The sequence below is a fragment of the Phoenix dactylifera genome, chromosome 9, assembly GCF_051530095.1.
Source record: "Phoenix dactylifera cultivar Ajwa chromosome 9, Ajwa_hap1_PhDact_Kaust_v1.1, whole genome shotgun sequence".
Classification (NCBI taxonomy): Eukaryota; Viridiplantae; Streptophyta; class Magnoliopsida; order Arecales; family Arecaceae; genus Phoenix; species Phoenix dactylifera.
The window spans coordinates 30,169,095-30,190,399 of NC_143198.1; the positions used below are offsets into that span (position 1 = coordinate 30,169,095).

General features: G+C 42.7%; 1 protein-coding gene and 1 pseudogene across 3 annotated transcripts; both read right to left on the bottom strand.

The window, feature by feature from the left end:
• Positions 1-1,249: 1,249 nt before the first annotated feature.
• Positions 1,250-2,561, bottom strand: LOC103708974 (putative WRKY transcription factor 65). Of its 2 annotated transcripts, none has more exons than XM_008794105.5 (3): positions 2,258-2,561; positions 1,989-2,150; positions 1,250-1,898 (listed from the first exon to the last, which is right to left on the bottom strand). In XM_008794105.5, exons 1-3 carry the CDS (start codon positions 2,389-2,391, stop codon positions 1,361-1,363), a joined length of 834 nt encoding a protein of 277 aa, XP_008792327.2. In that variant the 5' UTR covers positions 2,392-2,561; the 3' UTR covers positions 1,250-1,360. The 2 variants fall into 2 exon arrangements, with proteins under 2 accessions (XP_008792327.2, XP_008792328.2); XM_008794106.5 differs by having other exon boundaries at positions 1,989-2,147; positions 2,258-2,533.
• A 14,254-nt stretch (positions 2,562-16,815) lies between these two features.
• On the bottom strand, positions 16,816-20,855 carry LOC148702567 (putative WRKY transcription factor 65; annotated as a pseudogene). The gene is made up of 2 exons (XR_015969045.1): positions 18,919-20,855; positions 16,816-17,352 (listed from the first exon to the last, which is right to left on the bottom strand). The product of XR_015969045.1 is annotated as a putative WRKY transcription factor 65 (transcript).
• Between the last annotated feature and the right edge of the window lie 450 nt (positions 20,856-21,305).

Consider the following 21,305-nt stretch of genomic DNA (forward strand, 5'->3'; position numbering starts at 1 on the left):
CCTTTTGGCTAAAGGTTCTTCAGGTAGTAAGGGGAAAATTGTGTTGGATCCTCTGAACATAGTGTTTATGTAATGCTAGAGAGCTATATGAAGCAACTCACACCCCGCAAAATTATCTTATTAGAAATCTCGAACAAAATAAAAGAAAAGAAGTTTAACAAGAAAATGATTTGATGCTCAAATGATGTGCAATCTTGAATCTGGGGGGGTGCAAGAGGCTTTTCCGCATTTCTGACACCCTGGAAAGGGTCTTAAAAAGAAAAAAAATAAAGCTAGAAGGGAACTAGTTTAGGATATTGCAATATATTATATATCATAGGTCAGATTCAAATTGCGTATTGTATACTTTTATATGGGTTATACTTTTTTTTAAATAAGTGATGAGGATCGTACATTGTTGGATATCATTTTATATTTCTGAACTACTTATATACCAAAAATCATATAATTTGAAGGCACCTAATTTATACATCAAATTCAAAAAACATACACTATTTAATTCATGATATGATAAAATCTCTCTCTCTCTCTCTCTCTCTCTCTATATATATATATATATATATATATATTTATATATATGCACTTTTTAGTCATCATGGTACTATGTAAATGCTTATTTGATTCAATAACGAGCATTTACTTTTAACTCTCTATGCTCCAAAATTGCTTGAGTGGTACAATAATTTTTTTGTTGTTGATGGATTCAATCTCTGGGCTAGCACGCTTTTCATTAATCATTTCTATGCAAGTTGCAAATGATTATCATGAACAAGGAATGTAAAATATCGACAAAATGTTAAAGTTTCTAATCTTTCTCTTTTTTGGATTTTTGAAATATTATGTAATTTTGAGCCAAGGACAATAATACATGGAATATAATAGAAGAGTAACCCCAATGAATGTTTGCATGGTTTCTTATAGGTAGGTATGATGATGAGATCTTTGAATTATTGGAGCGACATGCATTTATTTCCTCAAAAGTTACTGACATCATCATTTTTGCCCTAGCTGGTTCCCGAAAAATAATTAGGATCTCTGAGAACATGGCATTTTACTCATTGAAATAAAGCTAATTACCTCCTGAAGCAACGTAACAATTCAAGTCGGCGTTAGCGTTTTAATGCTTTCGGCCTACGTGCGGAAAAGTCGAGGCACGTGACAGACTTGGTCAAAGCTATTCGCCCATCAATGGCAGCACACGAAGCACCCTCCCATGCATGTAAGGAAAAGAAGAGAAGGAAACGGAAAATAAAAAAAGAAACTATATATTACGTGAAAATATCGAGATAAAAAATAGAACATAATCGTACGGCGCACGCCACGCCGTCATCAAATCTCCCCCAGCTCGATCGCCGCCGCGTCATCCGGTACTCCCGCACCACGAGGCCGGCGCCAGCCGCGACCCCTCTCGCCGGAACACCACCGCGCACTCCGGCAGCTCCCCGAGCCCGGCGAACATCCCATCCTCCTCGCCATCCGCTATCTCTTTGCCACCGCAATCCTCCGGGAGCCCCAACGCCGTGCCGGCGAAGATCGAGCCATAAAGCAGATCCTCCGCGGCCGCCGGGGGCGAGGCGGAGGACGGGGATCCTAGGTTGGAGAACCACCGGAACTCGTCGTGGATCATGAGGGACGGCTCTTCTCCGATCAGATCAGAGAACTTTTGGTCCAGATCGGCCGATTCCGGCGGGCTCAGGCGGATCGGGGACGGATCCTCGACGGGAGGCTCCGCTGCCGGCTGAGGAGGCTTGGGGTGCTGGTGGTGGTTCTTGGGGAGGGGCCAGGGGTGGTTGTGGTCGAAGGAGTAGGTGACGACGAGCATGGCAGGGTCCACCCGGCTCCTTTCCACCTGCTTCCTCGCCGGACAACCCTTGGAGCTGCTGCACCTATAGTACCCCCTGCGTCCAATTTATAGCATTAGAGAGTACGCCTACTGGGCTACCGTGCGCCAAGATCCCGGCGCGTGATAGTGCGGGGATGGAACTAACCTCGGGTAAGGGGAGCCCTTGATCGGCTTCTGGCCGTACTTCCTCCAGGCCCAGGAGTCCGTCGGTGGAACTCCCTCCCCGCCGGCGCCGCCTTTGGGCCGCGATCCGCTGTCGCCGGAGATGGGCACAGACACCACTCGTTTCTGGACCGACCGCCGGCTGCTGTCGATATTTATTTAAAAAAATATAAATTAACACAAATAAATAATTTAAACCAAATAGAAGGGAAATTAAAATCTAAAAGAGTTCCGGCGGAACGACGGACGCACCTTCTCTTATGGGAGGAAGAGAGGGATCGGGCCGCTTTTGGGTCGCCGGGCGGGCTCGGGGAGTTATTCTCGGGCGCTATTCCAACCTCCTCGGGCTCGGAATTACGTGACTCGGCGCTGCACCGGCCGTCCATGGTCGTTGTTCCCCGCGAGACCGAGATTAATCGCTATCCCTTGGTCCCTCCGTATATGAAAAAAGAGGAAAAAAGCTGCACCAACCAAAAGAAGGAAAGCCTATACGAGGGAGGGAGGAGAACGAGAGAGAGGAATAGCGGAATAGGGTTGCACAAGGCCGGCTTTGAGGGGGGGGCTATATGGTGGCTGTTCTAATGGTCATTGTTCGCATCCATCCATGGAGTACTGTATATATTAAACAATGACGTTTGGGTGAATTTTATACACGGGGTTTTGGACACTCGCGAGGGGTCCAGAGGGCTGAGGGAAGGAGAGAAGGATGTGGGAGGAAACGTTTCAACTAAACTATTGAAAGATGTGAGAGCGACCCCTCCTCCATCCATTCCCCATTTCCCATTTGGATTTGTTAGCAGAGAAAACATAGTTTATTGGAAAAACAAGGTGGTATCCGGCACATGCTCTCTATATATTGTAACCTTCTCATTCTCTCCGTCTCTCTCAGATTGCTACAGCAAGTGCTAGCTCCTTCTCTGAGTAATACCCTAAGCTGGAGTTGAGGATTAACAATTCCATCAGTTGCTTTTAACCGGGGAGTGGAGTTGTACTAGATTCTTAGATGGTGGTATTCATGGATCTGACTTCGAGGTTCAAGTAGGACCCCATGGATCCAGGCTCGTATCCCAGCGTAACTGATAGCCTGGTAACAAAAAAACAGTAGCCCGTACCGGGCATGGAGATATAAAGGCGACCGTTAGTGTTGCAAGTTACCACTGCATGCCTCCATTGAGATCTAGAAGCGGGTCTACATACAGAGAGAGAGCACGCGGCTTCGAGGAAATTAAAGCCAGACCAATCAATCATTCGAATTATCCTATACAAAAGTTACACAGAAGTTGCACAGAGTCATGGCAGCATGACTCCATTCTCTTGTTTTTATATTCTTATATATATATATTCTGCCTCACTTATTAACTTATTGCCAATTAGAAAATTCTTTAATCTCTCTCTCTTAATTTGTCAAAGCTCTTGTTTCTTAATTCAAAGAGTGGAAGTTTCCACATGCCTTCCTGTTCACAGCGACGCGGCACCTCCATTTATAAAAATCGGGAGGTTCTCTGGCCTCCCTTGACACCATTTTTATAAGTCGATTGCCGAGTTATGCGGGCGGGGATAACGGCAGCGATAGCTGTTTCCATTAGGAATAGCTGTCTCCAGTGGGACAAGGAGACTTGAGTTTAAGTGGCGGAGGCATTGGCATTGTGGTGGGGCCTTGTACTGCCGTGCGAGGAGTTTTCTTGGTAGTACTTACTCCTTGGCCAAGGCCACGCGACGGAGGAAAACTAGCGTTCCATCGACTTCAGCCGGGGCCCATGCTGGTTAAACTAATGCAATGGCTGGTCACGGTGAGGGCGACGCCTTGGATGGACTCCATTCGGGCGTCCTTGTCCGGCCCTTCATTTTGATTGAACGAGGCGACCCAGTCCCACCCAACGGCTATCTCCGTAGCCCCTCTGATACGTCTCTCGTGATTTACTAGAGACTATGTGTGGTTTGTCGTTGGGCGTTTGGAGATCCGAGTGATCGGCTCGGTCTAGATTATGAAGCGACTCGAAGAACCCAAATCAGGAGATCTGCATGCTGATATCCATTCAATCTACAAGGTTTTGGTGCATGTAAAATTGTTGATACGTCTCAAGTATATTTAAATTGAAACCTAAGCTGAAAGCACTGGATATGTTGCAGAGAGACGTGTTTTAGAAGTAAACGAGAAGGTATCTTGAGATGCAGTGAGAGAGCACGTGATCTGGTTATCTCCAAAATAGGGAAATCAACTTGTTTTTTTTTTTGCTTCCAAAATTGAAAGGACAGTAGATGTTAATATATTATATTGAGTCAAGATTTTGTTTTTTGAAAAAAAAATACAAATTGCGGAGTGCCGCCGGTCTTTTTAGAAGAAATCATGCAAGAGCAATGTAAACAATCGACTCCCAAGATTTAAATGTTGCATTTCATTTGCTGAAGAGACAAAAATGTTGGGCTATAGATCTTGAATGCCATAGTTGATTGGTGAACCGAGTGGTGCATGTGTGTGAGGATCCGTGTGAGTGTGTGTTTAGTTCCATATCGGTTATTCACTATATACATCTTAGGTATTTAGACAGGATTAAGCAATCCAAATAATATCTTTCGACTAGTATTTTTGGATGAAATTTTAGATTGTTATAGTATGGATGGGCAATGGTTAGCTAGGATATTACAAATAACATTATCTTGTTTGCTGGTTGTTCATCTTCGTGCACGATAGAGGATTTGTGCTCGGCCCGATGGCATCAATGAAAAATATCAGTAGGCATTAGAAGCTAGATGGGGTTGTTGGTCGAGACAAGCTAGTAGATGGACTCTTTGCCTAAATGACTTCGGTGGCAAGAAAGAGTGAAGGTTAGTAGTTCGCACGGCTGTAGAGTGCAGCTAGATCGATACTGTTGCTCGAAACTGATGCTAACTTGCACTTCATGCTCCATAAATCACAGCAAATACTCCCAAACGAAAGCTAGCTACCTAACTATTCATTCCTAGTCTAATAGTCATTCCAAATGATCAAGGAGGGACCACCCGTATTGAAGCTTACAAACTTGATTGGAATATCAAGTGATGCTGAATTCGCCATCAACTATAGCTTGCATCCAGGAGGTCAACATATGTCACGCTGGAAGCCAGTTAATTCAAGATGGAGAGAGGACGAAAATTGTTTAGCCTTCTTGTATAGCTTCAATATCTTGCAAGATAGGGCAATCTTTTTGAACTTGGATGCCTATTACTATGCAAAATGTCGACATGAGTTGGGATCTTCCCCAACTGGGGCGGATTTATTAAACCAATCTAGAATAACTATATATATCCATGGACATCTGAAAATAAAATATCTAATAATTAAGAAAGGATATCTATCACAGCTGTCTGCAAAGTAAATCCTACGTGATTAACAGCATATGACGCCAGCTAGTCTACAGCACTATTAGCTTATCTGTAGATATGTTTCACTTCGTAAGATTGAAGAGTCTCTCATTCTTCAATAATTTTCTATTAAAAAGTCCGATACCTAATTACCTGCCATTCGCGTGATGCACGAAAGCTCATTATTAGGGTGGCCCCATGTGTAAACAGGACAGTGCATCATGGGCTTATTCAACCATAAGCTGTCGCCGTTGATTGTGGATAAGACCACTGTGGATGTTATCTTGACCCAACGTAAATGGACTGGGCCAACTTGATTGATTGACCCTGTAATAGGTGTTTATCATATTTAGGTCGTGGGATCAACCTTGCAATCGGGGCCAAGAATATTAATTTTTTAAGTTAGGATCCAATCTTCTGGGGAAGAAAATAACTAGTCTTGAACGCAAGAAGCAAGTTTAGGCATGCTAGCTTCTGAGCTTTATTTCAACTCACAGACACTTGAAAATTTGCAGATGGCTGGAACCTATAACTTCTTTATGGCATCAATGCAGCTGGGTGAAATTCATGGGCAAGAGTCAAATTCATATCTCTTTTCCCTTTTTCTACTCAGAAATCTACCTGTGCCAGGATAGAGGGTCATGTAAATCCAGTCAAAAGCAATTACCCTCGGCTTCTTTTTAACCCATTAATTACAGTAGAGCGAGACCACTTCCAAAAATTAATTGTAGGACGGTCTTGTTGGACTTAGGCCAGCGCATTGCTGATCCTAGTCTAGGATGATGGTCTAGACTCTAGACCTTGTTAAGTTTTGTTTTTTTTGTGTGTTTTTGGGTACAAAGAAGAGCAGAAGCTAAAAGTAACCAAAGAGTTTCTGTCCATAGAAGAAATTAAGAAGGCCTAATATGCACAACTCCGCAAGCATCAGCCCTAAAAATTTGAGCAAACATAGGATGAAAACTTAGCCACAGGTTCGACCGCCAAAATAGCAATGGATACTCGAGAATTCCTCTTGGTTGAGAAGGGGCGCAAAGCTTTAGTTGCATTTCCGACTCCCCCAGGCCCGTAAGACATGGTCCGTCGTGGCACGGATCATCTTGTCTTGTTAGTTTGAGACGAGGTTGAGACACAAGGCAACACCTTGTTATTTGCTTGCAGCCCTTCCACAGGAAGAGAAATATGAAAAAAATGTCCCTCTGGCTCAGAGCAAAATCATCTTACTTTAGTTAAATTTTGATAAGGAAAGACAGATTCCACAAGCTTGATGGAAAATAGCTCCACTTTCAATGGCTTCCATCCTATTTACTCCATTCTATCTTTCATAAGCATAAATTTGGATACATACATACAATATAGATAACGAAATAAGTAAACAAACAAATAAATGAACTATTCTTACTTGGTCGGCGCTGCTACACGCACTCTTAGATATAGTGTGTGGGCGAATGGCAGGGCAATTCTCCTTTGGCAAGAATAGCAGCAGCAGGCAATCTTCGCCATGCCTCGGACTCGTGCCAAAGGAGAATCACCCTGTTATTCATAGACCTCACATGTGCCTCTGCTCATCTTCTTCAGCGAGGCTCGACGCCATGTAGATCACCGGCGATACAAGCTTTTATAGAGAGTGCGAGCCACAAATAAATCGGGATATCTTCAGCATATGCCTGGAAGTTGGAACTATTCCGAGGAGCTTCCCTTGCTTCGAGCCTTTTATCTTTACTCTTTTTTTGGGGGGATGGTCCAAAATTCTCTGCCAACTCTTCCAAAAGCAGTTACCTTTTTTCCCGTCTTCAACGGGCTTCCTCCCTCTTCAACTTTCTTCTGTCTACTTTGTTTTATGCCTCTTGCTCAGGCTCAGGTATCTCCATATATTTACAGGGGCATTAAGGTGTTTGGGCTAGTTGGCCCCAGGGTTAATGGTCTAACCAAGGGGCATTTGACAACAATTAATGGATTAGGCTAAATTTTGAGTCTGGTCCAACTGACGAGGAACCAGAGCTGGTCTGCGTTTGGGCTTGACATTGTTTGGTCCCAGACCAGACTTGTTCCTACGCCTATTTGTTTGACCCAGCCCATTGACACTCCTAGCAAGGTGGGGATCAATAAATTAAAAAAAAAAAAAAAATGCTCGGAAGGTGATCATTGTCAAAGAGTTTCAGAAATATTATTAGATTCTCCACTTGTCAAGGAATGTCCTAATAATTTTACTGGAATAAATGGAGTAATTATACATCACTGTGAAATTCTGGAATTGGTGTAGCAAACAAACTACATGGCCTGCCATTAGCCATGCATGCGAGCATCCATTTCATTTACAACCTTCCATCTGACCAGATAACGTTTTATCCATGGTCATGTCATCATCAGGTAGGCATAACCAAATTCTCCAACAAAATCTCAGATGTATTTTAACAAATTATATTTCTTATACTCGATCCTCCATGGAGTCGACTCGTAGCAGTACGTAAGAACACTTTATAAGTAGACCCAAGCTTGTGAGCACAAAGGAATCACCTTTCCGTCCACGTTTTGACAGCCATGACCCTAACTTTGTGCATCAGAATTCAGCATGTGAGGAACATACCCCTGGATATTCCCTTCCCGACATGCTCTTGCTTGCCATCGTTATAGTTCTAGTTGCTTCTTGTACTTAGCACATGATATGCTCGTGAGAAGGCATGAGCCTGCTGCCTTCGGCCATCCAGGCTTTCTAGGGCTGCCGACATGCAAAAACTAAGCTAATAGACGAGGTCTCATGAGCTTTTTGTCAGGGCTAAAACTAGATCGCTCACTCTCCTACTCTGTAGTCCGGTTTAATTTTGTTATGAGATATTTCTCCAGTGTCGTAGAACTGAAGCACATATATGGACCCAAGTACTCGCAAGTTCTGACAGGAGAGGTTTAATTCTAGGAATAGCATTCGATTCTTTAACGTGTCTTAGATAATAAATTGTAAGGCGATCGATGGTGGAAGTTGCAGTTATAGTATTGTTGTATAGTTATTTGATATTCGGGGATCAGACAGCCATGACTGTCTTTAAATATCCAACCTTAAACATAAGACTCTGGCGAGCCGAGGAGACAATATAAGAGTAAAATGCATCAAGTACGAAAAACAAAAATGCAGGAGTTCATGTGTTTGTCTTATAACCTTTGTCCACAACTCACAACCTTTGGTCATGGTCGTTTATTCTTGTATTTACGACCTCAGTATGTACGTGCCGACGCTTGTCGGGTATAAAATACATGCACGTAATTGGCGAAGCCGAGCTTCCGCAGGAAATGAATCAAACAAGTTTCCTTCCCTCGTACGCTCATCTAAAATGACAAGAAGAGAACATGCGTGGGAATCTTCCATTAACAGGGCACGAGAGCAGAGCATGCACCAGAGTCTCAAATCATGGACCGAGTGACTTTTCGCAGGATTAGATCGACGTGGCATGCTTCCATTGGAAGGTCAAATGGGTCCCTCACTGCATGCCTTTGAGCTCGCGACAAATTTGAGAATAAAATTGCGTGGTTAGACCTATATGTGTCGAAGATTTTATCCCCTACTTTTCTCATTCACGTTTCTTCGTCTGTCATTCTCTCAAGTGTTTGTTGCAGAGACAATATTCTCTTTTCTCAAAGAAAACGAGAAGAAGGAAAAAAGATAAGAAGAAGAAATCTAGATCAAGGATGTCCGCCCGGATATGCCGTTGCCCATTGCAGCGGGCAATGGACGCGCAAATGGCCTGTGCCCACAGTAGAGGTCCATAAATACCCAATAGGAGTGATGCACCTTCTGTGTGGCCATCGAGCCAGCAGAGCACACAAATGTGCAGTTGGATTACAGGGCAAATACTCCCTTGGCAGTCGGCCACTCCAGTACACCGGAGTGCCGAGGAGTGTGCCTACTGCCAAAGGAGATTTGTCCGGCAATTCACCTGCATTATTATCATCATCATCATCATTATCATCTATGCCATTCATGTAAGCTGATCAGGTTTGTTTAGTTTTATTTGAGTTTTTATAAGCAGGCACAAAAAATTTTCAAAATAAACATTGTTTGAATCTTAAACTGTTGAAAAATAATAGTCTCACATCGGATAGGCTAAGAACTGGTGCTTATATACTTTTGCCCTAATCCATTTGAATCAAATATGTTACGGGAGAGAAATTTGCAACATGCCTTGCATTCATGGCTGGGCTCGGGTCAGATCATTCAAAATGTGTAGGTTGTATGTGCGAGTGAATGAGAGAGAGAGAGAGAGAGAGGAACAGATCCAAAGGTTATTCCACCAGAAAATAGGAAAATTTTATTATTGATAAGGGATAATATTAAAATGAAACTGAAAAAAAATACAAATATCAATGTCGTGATATTCTTCTATAAAAAAGTAGAGAAGCTATTTGTTATAGAAATTAAATTTGCAAGAGGCGGATACTAAAATTAAAAACCTAGGAAATTTGATTTTCTTTCAGCACCTTCTTTTTAGAACCATACATCATTAGCTAAATGAAGTAATATTAACTCCTAAAATATTAGAACAAATCTAGCTAGCAATCTTAGAGTGGAAAATGCAAATTTCTTTATAAAAAAGGAGAGATATATTAAACTTACAGCACTAAGGGGAAGTTGCGATGTCACTTAACTTATGTATGGTATATTTCTCCTATGGCTAAGAATTGGAAGAGGCTATCAGAGTGGTGGGCCATTTTGTGAACGATGGCTTAGATCTCTCGATACTCTCAAATTTACGAACAAAGAAAACTATTTTTTGATGAAATTCATTATTTCAAAATTATAGGAATTCTAAAAGCAAGTGAGAGAGTTTGGGAGCATCACTCAGCCGGTCTGAACTAGGGACAAAGGTTCTAAAATTCATTGTACCTTTTTTTTCATGCGAATCCACCATTCGATTGTCCATTTTTTGCTTCTGAGATCACTGCACATGGATGAAGAAAAGAGTTCGGAGTACTTTAAGATCTATGAAATTTGTCTGGAACTTGATGCGGCAATTTCCAATGTCAGAGAATTCATTTAGACTCATTTGGTTCAATGGAAAAGAAAGAGTAGAAGTGGAGTCAACAAGAAAATGAAGGAATACCCCATATTTGGTTGGTCGGAATTTTCAAAAGCAAAAAAAAAAAAAAGTTTTTTCATAAAAATAAGATTCTCATAAAAAAGAAAAATCTATGTGGAACAAGTGAAACTCCAATTCCCACCTGCTAGGAATTGGCATAACTTTTTTTTCCCAAAAGTATACCTAAAATTTTAGGTAGAATGAGATAAAGTCTTTCCGTTTATTAATAGCATAATATGTCTTTTATGTAACTTTACCAAAAAAGTGGATGCTCAACTAAAATATAAGTTATTTTAAAATATGTCATCTTTTTATGGTCAACTAAATATATAAAAATTACTTTTTTAAATATCATATATCTAGATATAACTTACAGGAAAAATAATTTAGTGATTTTTTTTTTTGCGAATTAAATGAGTCATGTATAGAAGAGGGGCAGAGAGATAGAGAAAGGAGGCATGAGAAGTAAGCACTTTCCAGAGTTTGAGTTTGTGTGTTTCCAAGATGGTGCGTGAGATTCAATTTCCAGAAGGTGAGCAAAGACTTGACCCACGTTGTCAGTCTACTCTGTTCGGACGAGCCAGGCTTTAGAAAATATTGTCGTGGGCTACTTGGTTGTGCGTATAAAAGAAAATATAGTGGCTATGTTTTTATTAAGGACGTGCAATGTAGTGTGTGAGAAAATATCGATGGTTGCAATTTCTTCAAATGGTCATGAGAAGTACAGTTAAACTTTCACAACGAGTGGAAACCATGAGCGCTAGAGTTAATACTAAAATGATAAGGCCAGCTTCAATTTGAGAGTTTAACCATATACATGAATGCATGTTGAGCGAGAAAAACATGCCACCTAATTACCATCGTTATTTATATGTGCCAAGAAATAGATCAGGCAAGGTCCCGAGAAGAAGATTAATGCTTTTTTTCTTCTTTTTTTTCAACCTGATTATAGAAAGCTTGGAAAGATAGCCATATCCATGTTCCCCTTGTTCATCATACATCCCATTGATTGAAGGTTGCCTGGCGACGCTACGAGCAATGTAAGGCTTTCATAATATGGAAAAATTGGATATCGTTATGTTAATTACAAGACTTATTTTATGGTGGGCTACCGTGTTTCATAAAGTTAATCGGAGTCAGGCCGGCATAACATCTCATGGTTACTCATATGTATCACTAGTGATTTAACCTTGTTTTCTCGTTCATTTTTTCAATGTTTAGTACAACCACTGTTCTATTATTTTTCATGTTGGAATATAAAGAACAAACACTATCATGGCACTTGTAAAATAAGCTTAGAGAAGTCCCTCCCAGCCAAGCGACAGCCTTACAACTCGGATCGACGATCCAACTTCAGTATTGGGACGGCCAATGTGGAGTGGTCAAGGCTCAGCTTCTCCATAAAAATAATCCGAGTTGGTGCTTTCCTTTACGTGCTTTCCATATGGTGGCTCCTGTCCCCGCGATTCTAGCCCTCTTAAAGCTGGCTCCATCGTTGAAGCAGATATATCTATGCTTGAATAATTATTCGTTTAGTAGACAAAATTGCTACAGTGGTAGCTTTTCACTGTTTTCAGTGAAGCCATTTTTTTTTTGTTTGCTGCTAAAACGGATGATTATATAGTTCTGGTACTGATGCATTCAAAAAAAATTAAAAAAAAACAAATCACGGAGCGATGGATGGCATGGAGGCATTAATTCTAGAGAGGGAGGAATGAATCTGACCTGCATTAAATTAGGGTGACAGGGGTCTTTGCTTAATTCATGTGACAAATGATTAATTTGGAACTGAGATCAGTATAAAAGCAACAGGTACTTGTGAATCAAACTCAATACTGACTGTGGATGAGGATCGTGCATGTAGTCCGAAGTTTTTTTTTGTAATACCCCTCTAATGTGCATGGACGTGGTAAAAAGAATGGAGCAATGCCATCACTCATGAATTGGAAATGTAATGTCCGGGCCCACAACCTACTAGGCCCAATAAGAAATGGGCCCAGTTAAGGGTTTGGGCCCAAATTTCACTGTGGGCAGTGTTGTTATAATGTTAAAAAAAAAAAAAAAAAAAAACGAAGGGATAAGACCGACAGGGAGGGGTTACCGCATCCCCTGCTGGCAGCCGATGCCGGCGCGCCGGAGACAGGGGGGCGGCGGCCAGTCCCGAAGTATGGAGGAAAGGAGAGGATGGGACCTCTCAGAGGGGGGTTTCATCCTCTAAACAAATATTTAAGCCTCTGCCGGCAACCCCAAATCACAGACCCCCCTAAACACCGAACGAGAGAAAGAGAGAGAGAGCCGAAGCCCTGGAGCCTAAGGCCAAGGAGCCCTGAAGCTCTGAGGAAGGGGGGACTACCCGAGAGGAGGCACTGCCCGACTGAAACCGACTAAAACCAGGTATGGACCCCTTTTAATAAAATTTTAGGGAGTGGAGAAACCCTCTGTGGGGTATTCTCCCCTCTGTTTCAACTATGGGACAGAGAGGAGGAGACCGGCAGAAGGGAGAAGAGTCACGGGCCGGACCCATAGACCCCGGACCGGCCTGAGAACGGCCGCGGTCCAAGGCCAGGCCCGATGACCACTCGGACCGAGCCGCCTGCAGGGCACCGCAGCCTCGGCTGCGGCTACCCTAGGGCTCGGGGGGCAGCCCCGGGCCGCCGGATCTGGCCGAGCCGGCAACAGAGGTGGCCACAAGGCCACCAGCCCCGGCCGGACCGCCACCTCTTCTCCGGCAAGAGGTGGTGGTGCCGGAAGGAAGAACCAAGAAAAAAAAAAAAAAAAAAAAAAGAAGAAGAAGAAAGGGAATGAACTCACCGGACCGAAGAGGCTTCATCCTTGGACCCCGGCCTTACCTCACCGTGGTCGGAGCAGGGGGAGATCTCCCGGAGGAGATCCAGCCGCGACCTTACTTCCCGGCACCCCTCCTCTTCTCCGGCATCGCTTCGGAGAAGAGGAAGGGGGGGGGGCCGGCCTTTCTTCCGCCGGTGCTCCGGGGGGAAGCTCCGCCTCGGTCAGTGGATCGGAGGGGAGCCTCGTCTCCCCGGTCGCCTGCGGGAGAAGAAGGGGAGGAGACAGTGGGTTCCGGTGGGGGGGCGAAGGGTCGGAAGCTAGGGTTCGGCGAAAACAAAGAAGAAAGAAAAAAAAAAAAAAAGACAGAGAGGGAAAGAGAGGGAGTGACCGAGAGGGGGAAGGCCACAGATCTGGCCGGAGGAGAAGAAGGGGAGCCGGAGGAGAGGGCCGGAAGCATGGGCTTCGGTAGAGACGAAGGAGAGAAGAGGGAGAGAGAGAGAGGGAAAGAGAGGGAGTGACCGAGAGGGGGAAGGCCACAGATCTGGCCGGAGGAGAAGAAGGGGAGCCGGAGGGCCGGCCGGAGGCATGGGTCCGGTGGAGACGAAGGAGAAAAGAGAGGAGAGAGAGGAGAGCGGGAGATGAAGAGGCGGAAGCCTCTGGAAGGGGGGAAGAAAACCTGATAACGGGTTCGCGGGTCGGATCCGAATCCGAATCCGCAACCCGTTAAGCCCAAAGAAAAAGAAAAAGAAAAAAAAAAGAAAAAGAAAAAGAAAAAGAAAAAGAAAAAGGGAAAGGGTTTAGCCAAATTTGACTAAACCCGAGCCCAATCAAATTGGGCTAAGTCTGGACAAGCCAGACTATAAATTTAACCAAAATTAAACCCAATTTAAGCTGGGAATTAAGCTTAGTGGCCAATCGGAAGGCCAATTAAGACTTATGAGCTCAGCCAAGACCCCAATACAAAGGAATTAGGCTTGGGCTAAATTTCAGGTAGAAAAGGAAATAACATATTGTTATTATGACATGATTGTAGGTGACTTAGGACTCGTCACCAGGACGCAGGAGACCTAGGAGAAAGGCAAATTACTGTAAGTAACTTGTTTTAATCTTGTTGTGAATCGTGTATGTAAGTAGCCTGTCCTAATCTTTTATGGATCATGCATGAAATTTAACCCGTTATACTTGTATTATAGGTCATGTACCCTAAATTATAAGCTGTGAATGGTGAATGTATATGGCATGCTTTAGTTATACAAGTTATGATTATATGTGCTTTATGATTTCCATTGTGCCTACGAAATAAGTAGATTACATTATATCCTAAGATATGGATTATGAATCATGTGTATGAGTGGCATGTGTTAGCCATATAATTGGTGATTATGCATAAATCATGCTTATGTAGATTTCATAATGCATGTAAGGTGAATGGAATGGTATGTCATAATTTTTATTAGCATGAGCATAAAGCATGATGATGAATTGCCTCTAGTTGTTTGCACATCTTGCAAGGGGTACCTAAGGGTTCTTGATGCTACGGGCCGAATGCAACTGAGCCGGCCTTGCCAGTGGCCGATAATGACTGAGCCAGCCCCGCCAGTGGCCGACTAATAACTGAGCAGGCCCCGCCAGTGACCATTAATGAATTCGCCGTAGCATCTATGAGGTACTACCTATACGGAGCATTATTTATGAACTCTTAAGAGCTACTGACCTAATGTAACTGAGCCGGCCTTGCCAGTGGCCGAGAATGACTGAGCCAGCCCCGCCAGTGGCCGCCTAATAACTGAGCCGGTCCCGCCAGTGGCCAAGAAAGACTTCGCAGTAGCATTTAAGAGCCTGACCACGGCAATGCCGGTGGCACGATTTTTCCTACATGTGCATATTACTTGATTTCTTGATATCGTAGGATACTGTTTTATTTACTCAGCATGGATATTTTATTATGATGATTGATTTAGTAGCATACATGTCAGCTTTTCAAATCCTGATAAGCATGGTTAGTATTTTTAAGTCGATTCGACAAGATTATGCAGGATTACTTACTGAGCCGTGTAGCTCATGCCTGTTCATTTACGTTTTTTTAGATCACCACCAGTGACAGCTGCCAGAAGCATTTTTCTTTTGCAACAGGGCTTCTTTATTTTTGGAGATGATATAAATAAACTTTTGTGTATATAAACTATGTAGAAGCTCTGTACTCTATACGAACCAATGGGTTGTAATACTTTCTTTTGATATATATACAAGTTACACTGCTTTTGACTACCTGTTGACCATGTACGAGGCTGCGTGCTATTGCGGGTAGTAGTCGGCAATAGCACGGCCGTGTCACGGAGCCGGATCCGGGGCGTGACAGGAAAGACCCTTGGCCATTGCTAGGCTCATCTTTCCCTTTTGGCTAAAGTTCTTCAAGTATTAAAGAAAAAATTGTGTTGGATCCTCTGAACATGGTGTTTATCATGTAATGCTAGAGAGCTATGTGAAGCAACTCACACTCCGCAAAATTATTTTATTAAAAATGTCAAACAGAATAAAAGAAAATTAAGAAGTTTAACAAGAAGATGGTTTGATGCTCAAATGACGTACAATCTTGAATCTGGGGGGTGCATTAGTTTTTTTGGCATTTCTGACACCATGGAAAGGGTCTTAAAAAGAAAAAAATAGAGCTAGAAGGAACTGGTTTAGAATATTGCAATATATTATGTATTATAGGTCAGGTTCAAATTATGTAGTGTATACTTTTTATATGGGTTATACTTCTTTCGAATAAGTGATGAGGATTATACATTGATAATCTAAGTTACTGAATATGATTCATATTTCTAAGCTACTTATATACCAAAAATCATATGATTTGAAGATACCTAATCTATGCATCAAGTTCAAAAAACATATACTATTATTTCACGATGTGATATACTCTATGTATATATATGCACTCTTTATTCATCATGGTACTATGTAAATGCTTATTTGATTCACGGTATGTTCTATAATGAGCATTTATGTTAACTCTTTATGCTCCAAAATTGCTTGAGTATTACAATGATTTTTATTATTGATGGATTCAATCTCTGGCTAGCACGCTTTTCATTATTCATTTATGATGTAAGTTGCAAATGACTATCATGAACAAGGAACGCAAAATAGTGTCAATATGTTAAAGTTTGGAAACTTTCTCTTTTTAGGATTTTTGAAATATTATGTAATTTTGAGCCAAGGACAGTGATACATGGAATATCATAGAAGAGTAACCCAATGAATGTTTGCATGGTTTCTTATCGGTAGGTATGATAATGAGATCTTTGAATTATGGAAGCGACATGCATTTATTTCCTCGAAGGTTACTGACATCATCATTTTTGCCCTAGCTGGTTCCTGAAAAATAATTAGGATCCCCGAGAACACAGCATTTTTCTTATTGAAATAAAGCTAATTACCTCCTGAAGCAACGTAACAATTCAAGTCGGCGATAGCGTTTTGGAAAATGCTTTCGGCCTACGCGCGAAAAAGTCGAGACGACACAAATGGTCAAAGCTTTTCGCCCATCAATGGCAGCACGCGAAGCACCCTCCCATGCATGTAAAGAAAAGAAGAGAAGGAAACGAAAAATAAAAAAAGAAACTATATATTGCATGAAAATATCGAGCGAAAAAATAGAACATAATCGTACGGCGCAAGCCCCGCCGTCATCAAATCTCCCCCACCTCGAACGCCGCCGCCTCATCCGGTACTCCCCCACCACGAGGCCGGCGCCAGCCGCGACCCCTCTCGCCGGAACACCACCGCGCACTCCGGCAGCTCCCCGAGCCCGGCGAACATCCCATCCTCCTCGCCATCCCCTATCTCTTTGCCGCCGCAGTCCTCCGGGAGCCCCAACGCCGCGCCGGCGAAGATCGAGCCATAAAGCAGATCCTCCGCGGCCTCCGGGGGCGAGGCGGAGGACGGGGATCCTAGGTTGGAGAACCACCGGAACTCGTCGTGGATCATGAGGGACGGCTCTCCTCCGATTCCGGTGGGCTCGGGCGGGTCGGCGACGGGTCCTTGACGGGCGGCGCCGCTGCCGGCGGAGGAGGCTTGGGGTGCTGGTGGTGGTTCTTGGGGAGGGGCCAGGGGCGGTTGTGGTCGAAGGAGTAGGTGACGACGAGCCTGGACATCATAAAACAAAATGTTTATAATATTACTAGCCGGATTTATTAAACCAATCTAGAATATAACTATATCCATAGACATCAGAAAATAAAATATCTAATAATTCAAAAGAAATATTATTAAAAGTAGATCTTTGCGATTCAAAGTATCTGACGCCAACCAGTCTACAGCACTATCATAAGTTTTACATCGTAAGATTGAAGAGTCTCTCATTCTTCAATAATTTTCTATCAAAAAGTCTGATACCTAATTACGTGCCATTCGTGTGATGCACGCAAGCTCATTATTAGGGCGGCCCCATGTGTAAACAGGACAGTGCATCATGGGCTTATTCAATCATAAGCTGTCGCCGTTGAATGTGGATAGGACCACTGTGGTTCAATGTCGAACTACAGAGGATTGGATGTCATATTGACCCAACGGTAAATGGACTGGGCCAAGTTGGCTGATCAAACCATGTAATAGGTGTTTTTTATATATAAGTCCTGGGATCAACCTTGCAATCAGGCCCAAGAATCTTAATTGTTTAAGTTAGGATCCAATCATCTGGGAAAGAAATTAACTAGTTTTCAACGCAAGAAGCAAGTTTAGGCATGCTGCCCTCTGAGATTTATTTCAACTCACTGACACTTGAAAATTTACAGGTGGTTGTAACCTATAAATTCTTCATGGCATCAATGCAACTGGTTGAAATTCGTGGGCAAGAGTCAAATTCATATCTCTTTTCCCTTTTTCTACTCAGAAATCTACCTGTGTAATCCACAGTCAAAGGCAATCACTCTTGGCTTCTTTTAACCCATTAATTACACTAGAGCGAGACCACTTAACAAACGTAATGGCAAGATGGTCCTGTTGGACTAATGCCGGCCCATTGCTGATCCTAGTCTAGGATGATGGTCTAGACCTTGTTATTTTTTTTGTTTTTGTTTTTTTGTGTGCGCGTTTTTGGGTACGAGGAGGAGCAAAGCTAAAAGCAACCAAAGAGTTACAATCTGTCCATAGAAGAATTAAGAAGGCCTAATATGCACAACTCCGCAAACAGGATTTGAGCAAAGATAGGATGAAAACTTAGCTACAAGCTCGTCGCACGAGTTGCCGGCATGGCATAGTATCGGGGGGCTCGGAAAGCATGATATTTGGCATAGCGGCCGACCGCTAAGATGGTAATGGACATTCGAGGATTCTTCCTAGTTGAGGAGGGGCGCGGAGTTTTAGTCGCATTCTAACTCCCCAGCCCGTAAGATATGGGTCCGCCGTAGCATGATCATCTTGTCTTGTTAGTTGAGACTAGGTTAGGCAGCACCCTGTTATTTACTTGCAGCGCTTTCCCAGGAAGAGAAATATGAAAAAAAATGTCCCTCTGGTTCAGAGCAAAATCATCTTACATTAGTTTAAATTTTGATAAGGAAAGAGAGATTCCACAAGCTTGATGGAAAATAGCTCCACTTTCAACGGCTTCCGTTCTATTCGGTCCATTCTATCTTTCATAAGCATAAATATGGATACATACATACATATGGATAACGAAATAAGTAAACAAACAAATAAATGAACCATACTTACTTGGTCGACGCTGCTACATGCACTCTTAGATAGAGTGTGTGGGCGAATGGCAGGGCAATTCTCCTTTGGCAAGAATAGCAGCAGCAGGCAATCTTCGCCATGCCTCGTACAGTCGTACTCGTGCCAAAGGAGAACCACCCTGTTATTCATAGACCTCACATGTGCCTCTGCTCATCTTCTTCAGCGAGGCTCGACGCCATCTAGATCACCGGCGATGCAAGCTTTTATAGAGACTGCGAGCCACAAATAAATCGGGATATCTTCAGCATATGCTTGGAAGTTGGAACTATTCTTAGGAGCTTCCTTTGCTTCGAGCCTTTTATCTTTACTCTTTTTTTTCGGGATGGTCCAAAATTCTCTGCCAACTCTTCCAAAAGCAGTTACCTTTTCTCCCGTCTTCAACGGGCTTCCTCAACTTTCTTCTGTCTACTTTGTTTTATGCCTCTTGCTCAGGCTCAGGTATCTCCATATAGTTATTGGGGCATTAAGGTGTTTGGGCTAGTTGGCCCCAGGGTTAATGGCAAACATTTGACAACAATGGATTAGGCTAAATTGTGAGTCTGCTCTAACTGACAGGAACCAGAGTTGGCCTGGGTTTGGGTTTGACCAGACTTGTTAATTCCTAGGCCTATTTGTTTGACCCAGACCATTGACACTCCTGGCAAGGTGGGGATCAATAAAGCAAAAAAAAAAAGAAGCTCGGAAGGTGATCACCGTCAGAGAGTTTCAGAAATATTATTTAGATTCTCCACTTGTCAAGGAATGTCCTAATAATTTTACTGGAATAAATGTAGTAATTATACATCACTGTGAAATTCTGGAATTGGCGTAGCCAATAAACTACATGGCCTGCGGCCTGCCATTAGCCATGCATGCGAGCATCCATTTCATTTACAACCTTCCATCTGACCAGATAACGTTTTATCCATGGTCACGGCATCATCGGGTAGCTAGGCATAGCCAAATTTTCCAACAAAATCTCAGATGTATTTTTACGAATTATATTCCTTATACTCGATCCTCCATAGAGTTGACTGGTAGCAGTACGTAAGAATACTTTATAAGTAGACCCAAGCTTGTGAGCACAAAGGAATCACCTTTCCATCCATGTTTTGACAACCATGACCCTAACTTTGTGCATCAGAATTCAGCATGTGAGGAACATACCCCTGGATCTTCCCTTCCCGATATGCTCTCGCTTGCCATCGTTATAGTTCTAATTGCTTCTAGTGCTAAGCACGCGATATGCTCGTGTGAAGGCAAGAGCCTGCTGCCTTTGGCCATCCAGGTTTTCTAGGGCTGCCAACATGCAAAAACTAAGCTCATAGACGAGGTCTCATAAGCTTTTTGTCAGGGCTAAAACTAGATCGCTCACTCTCCTACTCTATAGTCCGGTTTAATTTTGTTATGAGATATTTCTCCAGTGTCGGAGAACTGAAGCAAATATATGGACCCAAGTACTCGCAAGTTGTGACAGGAGAGGTTTAATTCTAGGAATAGCATTCGATTCTTTAACATGTCTTAGATAATAGATTGTAAAACGATCGATGGTGGAAGTCAGTTATAGTATTGTTGTTATTTGATATTCAGGGATCAGACAGCCATGACTGTCTTTAAATATCCAACCTTAAACATAAGACTCTGGCGAGCCGAGGAGACAATATAAGAGTAAAATGCATCAAGTACGAAAAACAAAAATGCAGGAGTTCATGTGTTTGTCTTATAACCTTTGTCCACAACTTATTGCATCAAACTATTGTAGTTGTTTCGAGGAGAAATCAAACTATTGTTATTGTTCCTTAAAATAAAACAATTATCAGGTTAGTGATCAACCGAAATCATGTTAACTAGTTAATTGACCCCCAAAACTTAAATTATTAAAAAAAATAAGTTAATGATGCATATTGGGCTCGACAGAGTGAGTCCACCGATCTGTAGGGGTCCATTCATCATGGTCATGAAATTCTTTCAAGTCGTTTATTCTTTCATTTACGACCTCAGTATGTACGTGCCGACGCTTGTCGGGTATAATAATACATGCACGTAAATGGCGAAGCCGAGCTTCCGCAGGAAAGGAATCAAAAAAGTTTCATTCCCTCATACGCTCAACTAAAATGACAAGAAGAGAACATGCGTGGGAATCTTCCATTAATAGGGCACAAGAGGAGAGCATGCACCAGTCTCATATCATAGACCGAGTCACTTTTCGCGGGATAAGATCGACGTGGCATGCTTCCATTGGAAGATCAAATGGGTCCCCCACTGCATGCCTTTGAGCTCGCGAAAAAGTTAGAGAATAAAATTGCGTGGTTAGACCTATATGTGTCGAAGATTTTATCCCCCGTCATTCTCTCAAGTGTTTGTTGCAGAGACAATATTCTCTTTTC